The 12,289-nt window shown below is 26.6% G+C and overlaps 1 protein-coding gene across 1 annotated transcript in view; it reads left to right on the forward strand.

Annotated features, from left to right (window-relative positions):
• The window catches only part of unc-13 (protein unc13 homolog), a 46,158-nt gene that overhangs the window by 13,602 nt on the left and 20,267 nt on the right, over positions 1–12,289 (forward strand). The window contains 3 exon segments of the mRNA XM_011504485.1: positions 5,307–5,378; positions 7,526–7,745; positions 8,054–8,174. Coding sequence (XP_011502787.1) covers positions 5,307–5,378; positions 7,526–7,745; positions 8,054–8,174 — 413 coding nt within the window.

The raw sequence follows: 12,289 nt of genomic DNA on the forward strand, positions 1-12,289 counted from the left end.
AAGCGCTAAATAGACTTTGACTAAAACTTAACTGAGTATGAAATGTCTCAAGGGTTTAATATTGAGAGAGTATTACTAAAATAGAGATATCAAAAATACTAATAAGCAATAGATATCAAAACTGAGAGACACTTCGAAAAGGAGTAATATCACGAAAATACTACTAAAGAAAAAACTATCAAGAGTAAATATCAAGACAGTTAAAATATCACGAATGATAAGTATTAAGAGAGTTAATTAAGAGAGTTAAGTATCGAGAGTAAATGAGTATTGAAAATTGCGCCCCTTAAATACATTTGCTGACCATGAATTTTACTTGAACCCCTTCCCTTATTTTCTGTCCAATCAGAGACTCCTCCCTTATGGTGTGAGGGCAGCGCCTTTTTTGGCTTCGGAGTTAATTAAGGGCCTAGTCGTCTCTGGGTCTTCATGATGAGCAGATGCCTCATTGCTGCTGCCGCATGCGACAGCATGTCGGCAGTGCAGGGGGGGGGGGGTGCTGACACATCTGGTGACAGCAATGCAACTTGTAAACAGCGGGAAGGGGAAGGAAGGTCCGCTTGCAGTAATGCTTGATGTAGTTGCCGAACGGAACGAAAATGCAGATGTCAAAATTATAGATTTTCCCGTGCTTTTGGTATTGTTTTTCCAGATGTTTTATGACACTAATGCGTGAGAATTTTGAGCAAGCGAAGTTATGAAATCCAAATACAAATTTTACGATGTTACTTCCCAGATGTTTTATTGCACTGACAAAAAAGGAAAAATGTTCTCGCATTCTCGAACAATATGAAGCCTGATAAGAATTTTCTATTATGACTGAAAATATGCATTGGCTCCGCGTTATTTTTTTTATTTCTTATTTCTTTTTTTAATGGAGTAGAAACCTATTTCCTAGAAATTCTTAATTATTTTCGGTATTAATATTATTTAAATTACTCTATATTATGATATGTAATTAATTCTTTGAATATATATTTGAACTTGCATTTAATTTTAACTACCGAAATATACTATTTTTTACTTTGGAAACAAGTTTATGATATAATACACAATAATATTAATCCACTGTAACTAGAATTGCTGGACACGTTGTTGCATAAATTGCCAACGGCGCAATCCTGATATTGACAATCCATCTAAAGATGGTTCAGGTATTGTAGTAAGTGGACATCCGATTAGAAAATGACGTGGAGTTAAGGCAGCTTAATTATCTAGATCGTCACTCAAGGGCTCTAGTGGTCTTTAGTTTAAAATTGCCTCAATTTGAGTCAAGAGAGTCGTAAGTTCCTCAAATGTAAGTAGCGTTTCTCCAATTGTGCGCCGTAAATGAAATTTTGTAGACTTGCTTCCATTTTCCATTTTCCATTTTCCTCCCATGTGAGACGCAGCTGGTGGGTTAAAATTCCAGTGAACATTGTCTTGTGAGGTTAGCGCTGCAATTTTAAAATGCTCTTCTGATCTCCGTGAGAATAACCTTTTAAATTCCTTGTTTGCTCTTGCAAACGTGGTGCCACAATCTGAATGCAACGTGTGTGGGATGCCTCTGCGAGAAGAGAATTTCCGAAAAGCGGCTATGAATCCATCTGTTGAATAGTCGCTGACCACTTCAAGGTGTACAGCAGATGTGGCGAAACATACAAAAACACAAATCCATGCCTTTTAGGTCTTTGCGCCTCTGCCCTTCCATGTTTTCAGGGTTATAGGACCAGCATAATCGACACCCGTATACGCAAATGGTCTTGATGGTGTTACTCGCGACAGCGGTAATTGTCCCATCATCTGTTGAGCACAGATTCCTCTCTGTCGTGTACATATGGCGCATCGCAGAGTGTGAGATTTTACCGCTTGTCGGCCTCCAAGAATCCAATACTGCTGTCGTGTATGCGCTAGGGTGGGTTGGGTGCCTCCATGCAGTGTCCTTTGATGAGCCTGGGCTATTACAAGATCCGTAAATCGTGATTGGCGTGGCAAAATTGAAGGGTGTTTTTGTTCGTATGCGAGAGAAGAATTCATTAGCCGTCCTCCTACTCGGATGAGTCCTTGCGAATCGATATAAGCTGTTAAGCGATGGAATGCGTGTCCATTTTGTAGTTTATGTTTTGACTCAAACATCTTGATTTCATGAGAGAAACAAACAGCCTGTGTTGCCTTTATCCAGAAAAGTCTTGCATTTTCTACCTCCTGTGAATTTATGGGCATGTCGGGAGAAGGCTTACGCCTTTTCCTTAAACGTTCAATGAATCCAATACATGCAGCTGTGATTCTCAATATTTGATGTAATTTTGGATACTTATAAAATTACATCCCAGTGATAGTCAATGGGTTTTATGGTAGCTGCAAGAGAAATGCCAGGGCGTGCTTCTTGTTCACACGTTTTGTCATTCTGTGTTAGCTGCTTAGGCCACGATTCTGGTGACTGCATCCATGGTGGTGGATAGTCCCATTTGATAGTGTGTAGCCATAATTCTTGCAGTATCATTTTGGCTCTTATTACCACGGGTGAGACGAAACCTAGTGGATCAAAGATTTTAGCGATATTTGACAGGATTATTCGCTTTGTTACCTGGTTGGTGTCCATGGACACTGTTGTAGTAAATGTGAAATTATCATGTTGTGGATTCCATTGTAATCCGAGAATTTTGTCGTGCAGTCATCGAATATAATAGTTTCTGGCTCCTGAATGCATTAAGTCTTTGATGGAATATCCGGACGTAGTTGGACTTGAGCCGTTGAATATGACACGCAATTTGTTGGTGAAGCTGTCTCGTTTTAATCTCCATGATGAGGCAGGTAATAGTGAGGTTTGTCGTGGGATACTGAGGAAACTCTGACCATGTGTTTAAGGTCGATATACGTCTTCATGAATTCATGATAGGATTAACGATAAACTTCGTTCCTTTCGAAGCATCTCATCAGGCTTTGTAGGCATCGATGTGCTGTGTTGTAAGAGTGACCGAGGAGTTCAATTGACTTCTTCATTGGAAGTTGAACGATGTACGTTCCTAATGATTCTCGCGAGTGAGTTTCAATGAAATGAACCTCGCACCATTGTTCATCAGGGTTAAGGAGATGTTCGATGCTCCTCGGAACCTCTTCTTGCACCCAAAATCTTGTTAATAATTCTTGTAAGATTTCTTCCACTTCGACAACTGATGTGTGGAATGATACTGTGCTCATGTCCTTAATTTCATTGACTGGACCAAGTACCAACCATCCAAATATGGACAATTGTGCTATTAGCATGGATGGTGCTGCCTTGATTATGTTGGGCAGGATTATCTGTCCGTATGCATCTGCTCTAATGACTATATCTACAGGTCTGGGTGTAAGATAGTCGGGGTCTGCATATTTCAGATTTTTTAGATGCTGCCATTCTTGGTTTGATGTATTAAATGATGGGAGCATCGTTGTCAATGATTGAAGTATATTTGCAAACACTGTAACTGACGAATTGGAATGAAGTGACTGAAGAGTGAATGATACAGCACCTTTAGCCTGAGTTGCGATGAGTCCTCCAATCCCATGAATTGTAATGACAGATCTATGGTGTGGTAAGTTGAGTTTCCTGACCAGAGCTTCTGTGGAAAACGTAACTTCTGAGCCATTATCAATTAGGAGGCGTGCTTCTATCGTAGCTGATGGTGAGCTAATTTTTGCTATAGCAGTTCCCAACAAGGTGGTTAATCTTGACGGTATTGCTGGATTGATGACTGCACCGTCTTGTTATGTTGTAGCGTTAGTAGCGTTGACTGGATTAGATGGTGAGCTATTGGGCTGTGGGTTGATGTCCTCGTGTAGTAAAGTATGGTGTCCTTGTGTACACCTTTTGCACTTGTTGCCGCCACATCAACGAGACCGTAGATGATTATGTAGGCAGTTGAGACATAAGTTCTTTTTGTTGACAAAGGCCTTTCTTTCTGTAAGTAATAACTCGATGAATTTTTTGCACAACATCAATAAGTGCTCACCTTGACAATGACTACATATCGTGGTTAGTGCTGAGATCTTGGTGGGGTTAGGTTTTTCAGTCCGAATGGTAGACTGATAAGCTCTTACTGTATTTTTCTTGATGGGTTTTTTCTTCTGTGACTGATTAACAGGAGGTGAAGGTCTACTGTATTGTAATGCTCGTACTCTATCGTTTAAAAATGTGTTGAGCTGCTCATAGGTGGGATACTTGCTTGTATTACTTATATACCTTTCCCATAGATCCTTTGTATTTTTAGAAAATCTCTAGACGATGTTATGCACCATTATACAGCCCCATGGGTCTGACTCCAGTTGAAGGTGTCGCATTTTCTTTAACAAATCATTGCCGAAGCAGCGAGAATTTTCTATGTCTTCTGCATTATCCTTTAACCGTTATCGTTTATGTTTATCTATATGTCTATTATTTATATGTCGCCGTATGTTTATCCTTTAGATGGCCGGATGGCGGTGAACTTATTTATTTGAGATTGTATTAGACGACGAGGGTCTTCATACTTTTCTCGCAAGGCTTGCCATGACAGTTGTAATGCATTGCTATCTAATCGATTACTCAATATGGTCTTGGCAGCCTCACCTGAAAATTTTGAGATGGGAGGAAAATTTTACGATGTTACTTGCCAGATGTTTTATTGCACTGACAAAAAAGGAAAAATGTTCTCGCATTCTTGAACACTATTCATAAGTTATAACTGTTAATATTAAATAGTAAATATTAAATTTATGCAATTAGAAGTTTACGATTAAATGACAAAAAAGTTTAATAATGACTCTTGTTTATAAATTCATAAATTATGATTTAAATAATTTAGAACAATTACTAAAATGTATATGTAATCTAAATACCAGTAATCTTTTCTTTTTCAATAATTACTACCATATAACCTGTAATATTAATCTTTAACGTTATCAATTATAATAAAATTTTCTTTAAATAAATATAAGTAATAAAACATACATTTTATAAAAAAGTTAAAAATATTTTTACCGTATCGAAACATTATTTTCTTATCATTGAGAATGAAAACAATTTATCAAATTAATTCTGTAGGCTTCTTAAAGTACCAAGTTTATTTATAATATTTATAATTTATTATTTATATATTAATTATATATATAATTTATTTATTTATAATACTTAATTAAAATGTATATATAAATGAATATTTGTTTACAATATTGAATAAATTATTTTCCTATATTGTTGTACTAATATTAAATATATCTTAGCATAGCATCTTAAATTTATTTAATGTTTTTTATTTTCATTAGAAATTATAATCAAATTAAATTTCTGTTAATGATTATATTTTTAGACAATGGCTGCAACAAAACGAAATGCTGGATTATCTTCCGTAACACGTCCAACACTAAAAGATGAAGAACTGGTAACAATTAATATACAATTAATGTTAATATTTATTTTATAGATGTTACATATTCTTTCAAAGATTAATAGTGATAATGAATATTAATATATATATATATATATATATATTGATGTTTTATCTAAGAATTATTTATAAGTATATTATTCGTTATTTCTGGTATTGAATAAACTAAAATACCGATTTATCATTTAAAAATTAATATATATTCAAAATAGTAATATTTTGTGATTTGAAAGGTTTATTGATACTTATTATCACAATAGTATTACATTTATTATTGATATAATTTGATTAATATTTTAAATTTATTTCAATTATTCTTCTTAAACTAATTTTTATTTTATGATTTTTACAATTAAGAAAAACAAAAAATAATAAAATAAATTAACTATATTAATCTGAAGAATGAAAAATGATTTTTGTTAATAAGATGATAATATATTCTTACCTTGCAAATTATTAGTTAATGTATTCTATTATATATAAGAATAATTTAATATATTACCCTACAAGGTAATAATTTTTATATTCATAAAGAAACTTTCGGTAAATTAAGTGGCCATTTACATTTGCATTTGTTACAAAAGGTATCATTTTTCTAAATAAATAGTATCAAAAAACTTTTTATATAATTTAGAACTAATCATCTTTTTGAAATTAAGTACGATATTCAAATTTGTGAATTTACGTATTAGTTGCATCAATCAACAGTTGCATAATTTCTTTTTAACCCAGTATATCGAATTCAATTAATTGCATGGATAATCTTGTCTTTTTCTAAGATGAAATAAATATAAAATGTAACTAAAAGGCGTTGCAAAGGGACAGTCTATCAGAAATCATAAGAAAAACTATATGCCTAGTTATTAGTTAGCAATATATCATCAATGCATTTGAAATCTCAAGACTTCCCAATTGAGCATGAATGAGTGAACTGTATCCAACTGTCATAAAGTTAGTATTATAAGATAGCAGTACAAAAATTATGAAATCTTAATATTAATATAATTATATTAACATATTAATTTATTAATCGAACTTAGAAATAAATATACGCATTTATAAAGTACAAAATTAATTTTTTATAAAACTGTTATTTAAGTTTTAATATAATAATTATAATAGAAAATAACATTTCATTCATGAAATTCATCAGTAAATTAATTATAAATCGGAAAGTAATAAATTTTATGATTATAAAATGTTTAATAAATATATAGATGATTAATTTACATCATATATTTATATCATATTTATTTCATATAACTTATAATTGCATAATCAATTGAAAAATATACATTTTAAAAATATTTTTAAACTATATTAATTTTACAAAATAGATTATATTAAATTTATGAATAAGGTTTCATAAATTCTATAGATGGGAATATTTAAATTTTGTATTAATTGATGTTTATAAATAGTAATTTGTAAGTAGTTGTAAATTATAAAATGTCAATGATATATATAATTATTTTATTTGTTTATAGTTCTAATTATATTTCTATCTTTTAATATATTTCATAAAAAACTGTATCTATTTTTTTATGAATATATTATTTACTTTTTAAAATTATATATAATAAAGTATGTTTTATTATATAATATCGTTTTCTTTTTATTCAATGGGAACTTTGATATTTTATAAAATTGTTGATCTTGCGTGATAAATATATTTTATTACATCAATATGTATTATGCTTGAAAATTAATTTTGTCCATCAATGCTTATTTGTCTTAATCATTATTAATTTTTTGTTATTTTTATTCAGTATTTTTTAATAAAATAAATAAAAGTAAATTCAGTGTAATTTAACTAGTAAATATAATTATAAATACTGTGTAAGATTAAATTAGCAACTGTATAAAATTTGTTTAAATACACAGATTTATTATTCTATATAAAAAATAATATATTAAAATTTGAATCTTTCAATGATAGATTGTTAGGGTTTATTTTCACGTCTACGAATATATTTATTAAATTAAATATCTTATTAAGTACTTTAAAAAATCATAATATAATCATAATACAATTCTGCATTCTGATAAATTAGTAACATTTTATATAATAATGTTTAAATAATATATAAATATGTAAAACATACTGTAGAGGAAAACTTTTGTCGTTTATATTTTCACAGAAAATGCATGTATACAAAAAGACATTGCAAGCGATGATCTATCCAATTTCATCAACAACACCTCATAACTTCATTACATGGACAGCAACTTCGCCTACATATTGTTATGAATGTGAAGGTCTTCTTTGGGGCATAGCACGTCAAGGTGTTAGATGTGTTGAATGTGGAGTCAAATGTCATGAAAAATGCAAGGATCTTCTTAATGCCGATTGTTTACAAAGTATGAAGTATCACAAAATTCATATTAAAATACAATTTTATGATTTTAAATACAATTATTTTCAAAGCTATTGAAGAATTAAAGAATTGAATAAAAGTATTATTGACAGACAATTTAAATTTATATAAACATTATTTTTTATTTAAAAAAGATTTTCGATTTAATTTGACAATTGATTTAATTTAGTCTAAAGTATATGTTGATCCTTATAAAATATTTTATTTAAAATTCATTAAAAAAAATGTAAGCAATAGAAATAGTATTGTTATCTTTCAAAATATAATTATAAAATTAATATTTAATTTTAGGGGCAGCTGAGAAGAGTTCAAAGCACGGAGCAGAAGACAAAGCTAATAGCATAATAACTGCAATGAAAGAGCGAATGAAACATCGTGAACGAGAAAAGCCTGAAATATTTGAACTTATTCGGTGAGTATAATTTCAGTTTAATTTCTCTTTATTAAATCAAATTATAAATATTAGTTTAATAAATAAATTGAAAGACCAAGGAAAACATTTTGTAGGTTTGAAAAAATAAGTTTATAAAATTGAATTTGTATAAAATATTGATCAACTTTTTAAACTTTTAAATTTAAATATATTTTATAATTTTAATTTATATACAGGTAAAATTTATATTGTATAATTATTTCATAAATTCTGCAATACATGTATGCACGAAGAGAAATTATTTGGAAATCAATGCTAAAAGCTCCTATATTTATTTTATTTGCAAATAACCTTTATTATAATACATGTAAAATACATAAAAATATGAAACCTAATTATATTATCCTCTATAAATAAAATATATATTATTTTTATATAATTATATATATATATATATATATATATATATATATATATATATATATATATATATATATATATATATATATTAATCTATGAGTTAATATATAAGGTTTGAATGAAAAATTTACTGACTAATTTATAATTAATATCTAAATAAATATTAATAAATTAAAGAGTTTATAGTATTATTAATATAGACAAATTATAACTATCTTGAAAATATTTAAAAAAATATTCTTCAATAATCTATATTTACATTTTAATGAATATATAAATATATCATATACATAATGAATATGAAAAAAAAAAATAAATATTATAATCGAGCTCTTTTATATAAAAACAGATTTTTGTGCAGAGTTTATAATGACTATACGAAGTACAATAACTTAGTAGTTTGAACAAGAATTTAACTTTTATGCCTTTATATGTTCAGTTTCTGATCACGTAAGTTATAAATCAATTCTTTTCGTGACTTTTCGTGATCTTGAAGTAATAATAGTAAAAAAAAAATTGCAAAAGATACATTAAAAAAGGTTCCATAAACTTAAAACAAACGTCAGCCAAATTCGGGTAAAATGTCTTTTAAAAATAATAATAATATTTTTCGTTAAAATTAATCCACTATCTTTGATTTATATAAATATCACTAAATATGTATAACATAATTCATAATACTTTTCCCATTTAAAAAAGGTAACCATGAGTTATGTAATATATATTAAACATACATAGAGATTACATTATAGTATCCTTCTATTCACAATGGTTTGCATTTCGAATTTTTTAAATTTAATTTTTTTTTTTATTTTCTAACGGTAATATAATATGGAAAAATTAATGATTTGAGGCTAGCGGTTTATTTTGAAGAGGGCATACAAACAATTTTTATTTTCAACGTTCATCTGTATTTTTATTGCTACTGTAACAAAAATTTTAATATTTAAGTAAGTAATAATGTTATTTTACAGTTATTAGTATTGTATAAAAATACTAAAAAAGTGTCAAATCGCTAATACCTTCAGATATTTTTATTAAATAACAATTTCAGGCTACAGTTTACCTGTTATTATTAAATACAGGAAAAGCTATTACAAAATCGAGAAAAGTTTAAAAATAGTTGTACAAATGCCTTCTAGAACCTTATAATAATTAAAATTGGAACTAATATTTTGAAGTAATTATTTTTTAATAAGTTATATTTTTAGTTTAAAATGAATGTTACAACTAAAAATAGAAAAATGATTTATTAGCGATTGTTCAATACACGTGAATGCTATATTTCATTACTATTGAAATTAAGTCTTATTTTAAAAAATTATGTTTTTCAGTATACTAAAATACTTTTAACAAGTAAATATGAACTTCAATGGTAAAATATTATAAATTGTAAATTATTTGTACTTTGAACTACTATAGAGATTTGCTACATATCTCTCATTCCATAATCATTTGTGTTCATAAAATTTATTCCGTGAACGTACTGAAATTTACAATTTCAACAATTATGTATAATATTCTTGTACAAACAATTTTCAATAATTACGTAATCATTGAATTGCTGTTATAGTTACTGTGTTATACTATTTATAACTGAAACAACAATAGTTATAAACATTTTATTAAATTAATTTTCTTATATTACAAAGTAATAATATTTGGCACAAATTGAAAAATAAAATATTAATAATATTAAAATCTGAGGTTCTAAAAAATTTAATTGAAAAAAATAATAATTACTTGCAATTACTTCATTTTAAAATTTTTGCCACAGTAAAATTTAAATTACTAAATTCGTATTTGAAAATAAGTATTAAAAATCCTATAAATATTTATCAATGCTTACTACTTTAGTCGAAAAAACCAAAAAATGAATATTGTAGATAAATTAGTTATAGTATACTATCATAGACTTGTAAATAGTTTATTATAGTATAAATTTATTTAAAGTATATACATATTAATTAATCATTTTTATAATGTAATAATATTTATAATATAAAATAAGTTTAAGATTTAATAGAAAATTAAATTAATATAATTAAACTATTTATATTTTTTATTAGATTATTTATATTATTCATAAATAATATGTTAATCTAACATGAGAAGTCTTAAAATTTATAAACAACTAAATAATTTAGGGCATTCAAAATATACTAATAATTTTTGTATAATGTACTAATTAAATGTATTTATATTATCTTATTGAACAAATAACAATAAATAATTGAATTATATGTAATGATATTGCAATATTTCAAATCCATTACTTATATAAATGATTTGGATATTATAAAGAATTCGAAATAAAAAATCTAAAAAAGTAAATTATTAAACAAAAATTACTTTATTATACAATCAGATTTGGTAGCTATACTCCTGATGTCTATAAATATAAAAATAATAAACTACATTAGTACTGAATTTCATCCATTTTTCGCCAATATAACAATTGTTTATACCAGCTTTCATATGTATAAAACAATTTTTTAATCTATTATGTTTTTAATGTTCTATTGCTTTCCTGCGAGTATATATTTATTTAATTGACATAATAGTATTAATATTTTATTTAAAGGTTATAAAATTTTGCTATAATTAAATATTTCAATTACATCATTTGATATGATAAAATTATAGATCAAGAAAAAATTTCTATCGTTTAAACTGTATTTTATCTTAATACTAAGTATTCTATTTAATAATAATAAAGAAAATTAGCGAATTGAAATTATATATAACATCAATATGCGGTTTATTATTATATTATTATAAATTAATTTGACACCTCTTAAATGATATAATATAATCAAAACATGATATTTTGTTAATACCACATAACTCTTACATAATTTATTTTATTTTTATTTTTATTAAGATAAAAATTCTTCGGATACAATTGCGAATTTGTAATATTTAAGTCATTAAGACATAATACATAGTCTATCAACATAAATAAATTTTCGATTATATTATTGTTAAATGTTTATTTGAAATTAAATATGGCCACTTGTATACTTATATTTATCATTATATATATAAAGTTTTAAAATAAAAAATGTTTTTATATTCTTTGCTTTGAATTGAAGAAAAATGTCATTATAGTTATTTTATATTGTATGTTTAATATTACACTTTATATACAATATAATGTTTAAAATGAATTTGTCCGCCGTTAATAAAAAAGACTTGTTTTCGACATTAAACAAAAAAAGTACATAGAATTTTGATTACCACAAAAGTTTAGAAAATTATTCTTCTTTTAGCGAATAACTAAAATTGATTAAAAATATTAAAACAGAAAGTATAAGATGTTATTAATATAATCAAAATACAATAATCTAGTAGTAAAATAAAAAACAAATTCTTTGAATTTAGTAATAAAATGTTTTAATAATTTATAGTCTACAGTCTTTTTTACATCTTACTTCACTATTTATCCAAAGTTTCACAATCTGTAATAAGCTTAGGAAGGGTATAAAACTTTTTTTATTTTCTTATCATTTCAAATTCAAGTTTTCTTTTCTAAATACATCTATATTTGAAAGAAAGCTTTTCTAAAGAAATATAATTATATTTTCCGAATAATAGTTAATCAGTATGGCTTGAAAGTTATTTAAATATTATTCTTTTAAACACTTTTTTACTACATTACACAACCATGTAATATATTTTGGCTCGAATTAAATAGATATATATATATATATATATATATATAATAAGCTATA

This window comes from Ceratosolen solmsi, unplaced genomic scaffold (genome assembly GCF_000503995.2).
Source record: "Ceratosolen solmsi marchali unplaced genomic scaffold, CerSol_1.0 scaffold17, whole genome shotgun sequence".
Classification (NCBI taxonomy): Eukaryota; Metazoa; Arthropoda; class Insecta; order Hymenoptera; family Agaonidae; genus Ceratosolen; species Ceratosolen solmsi.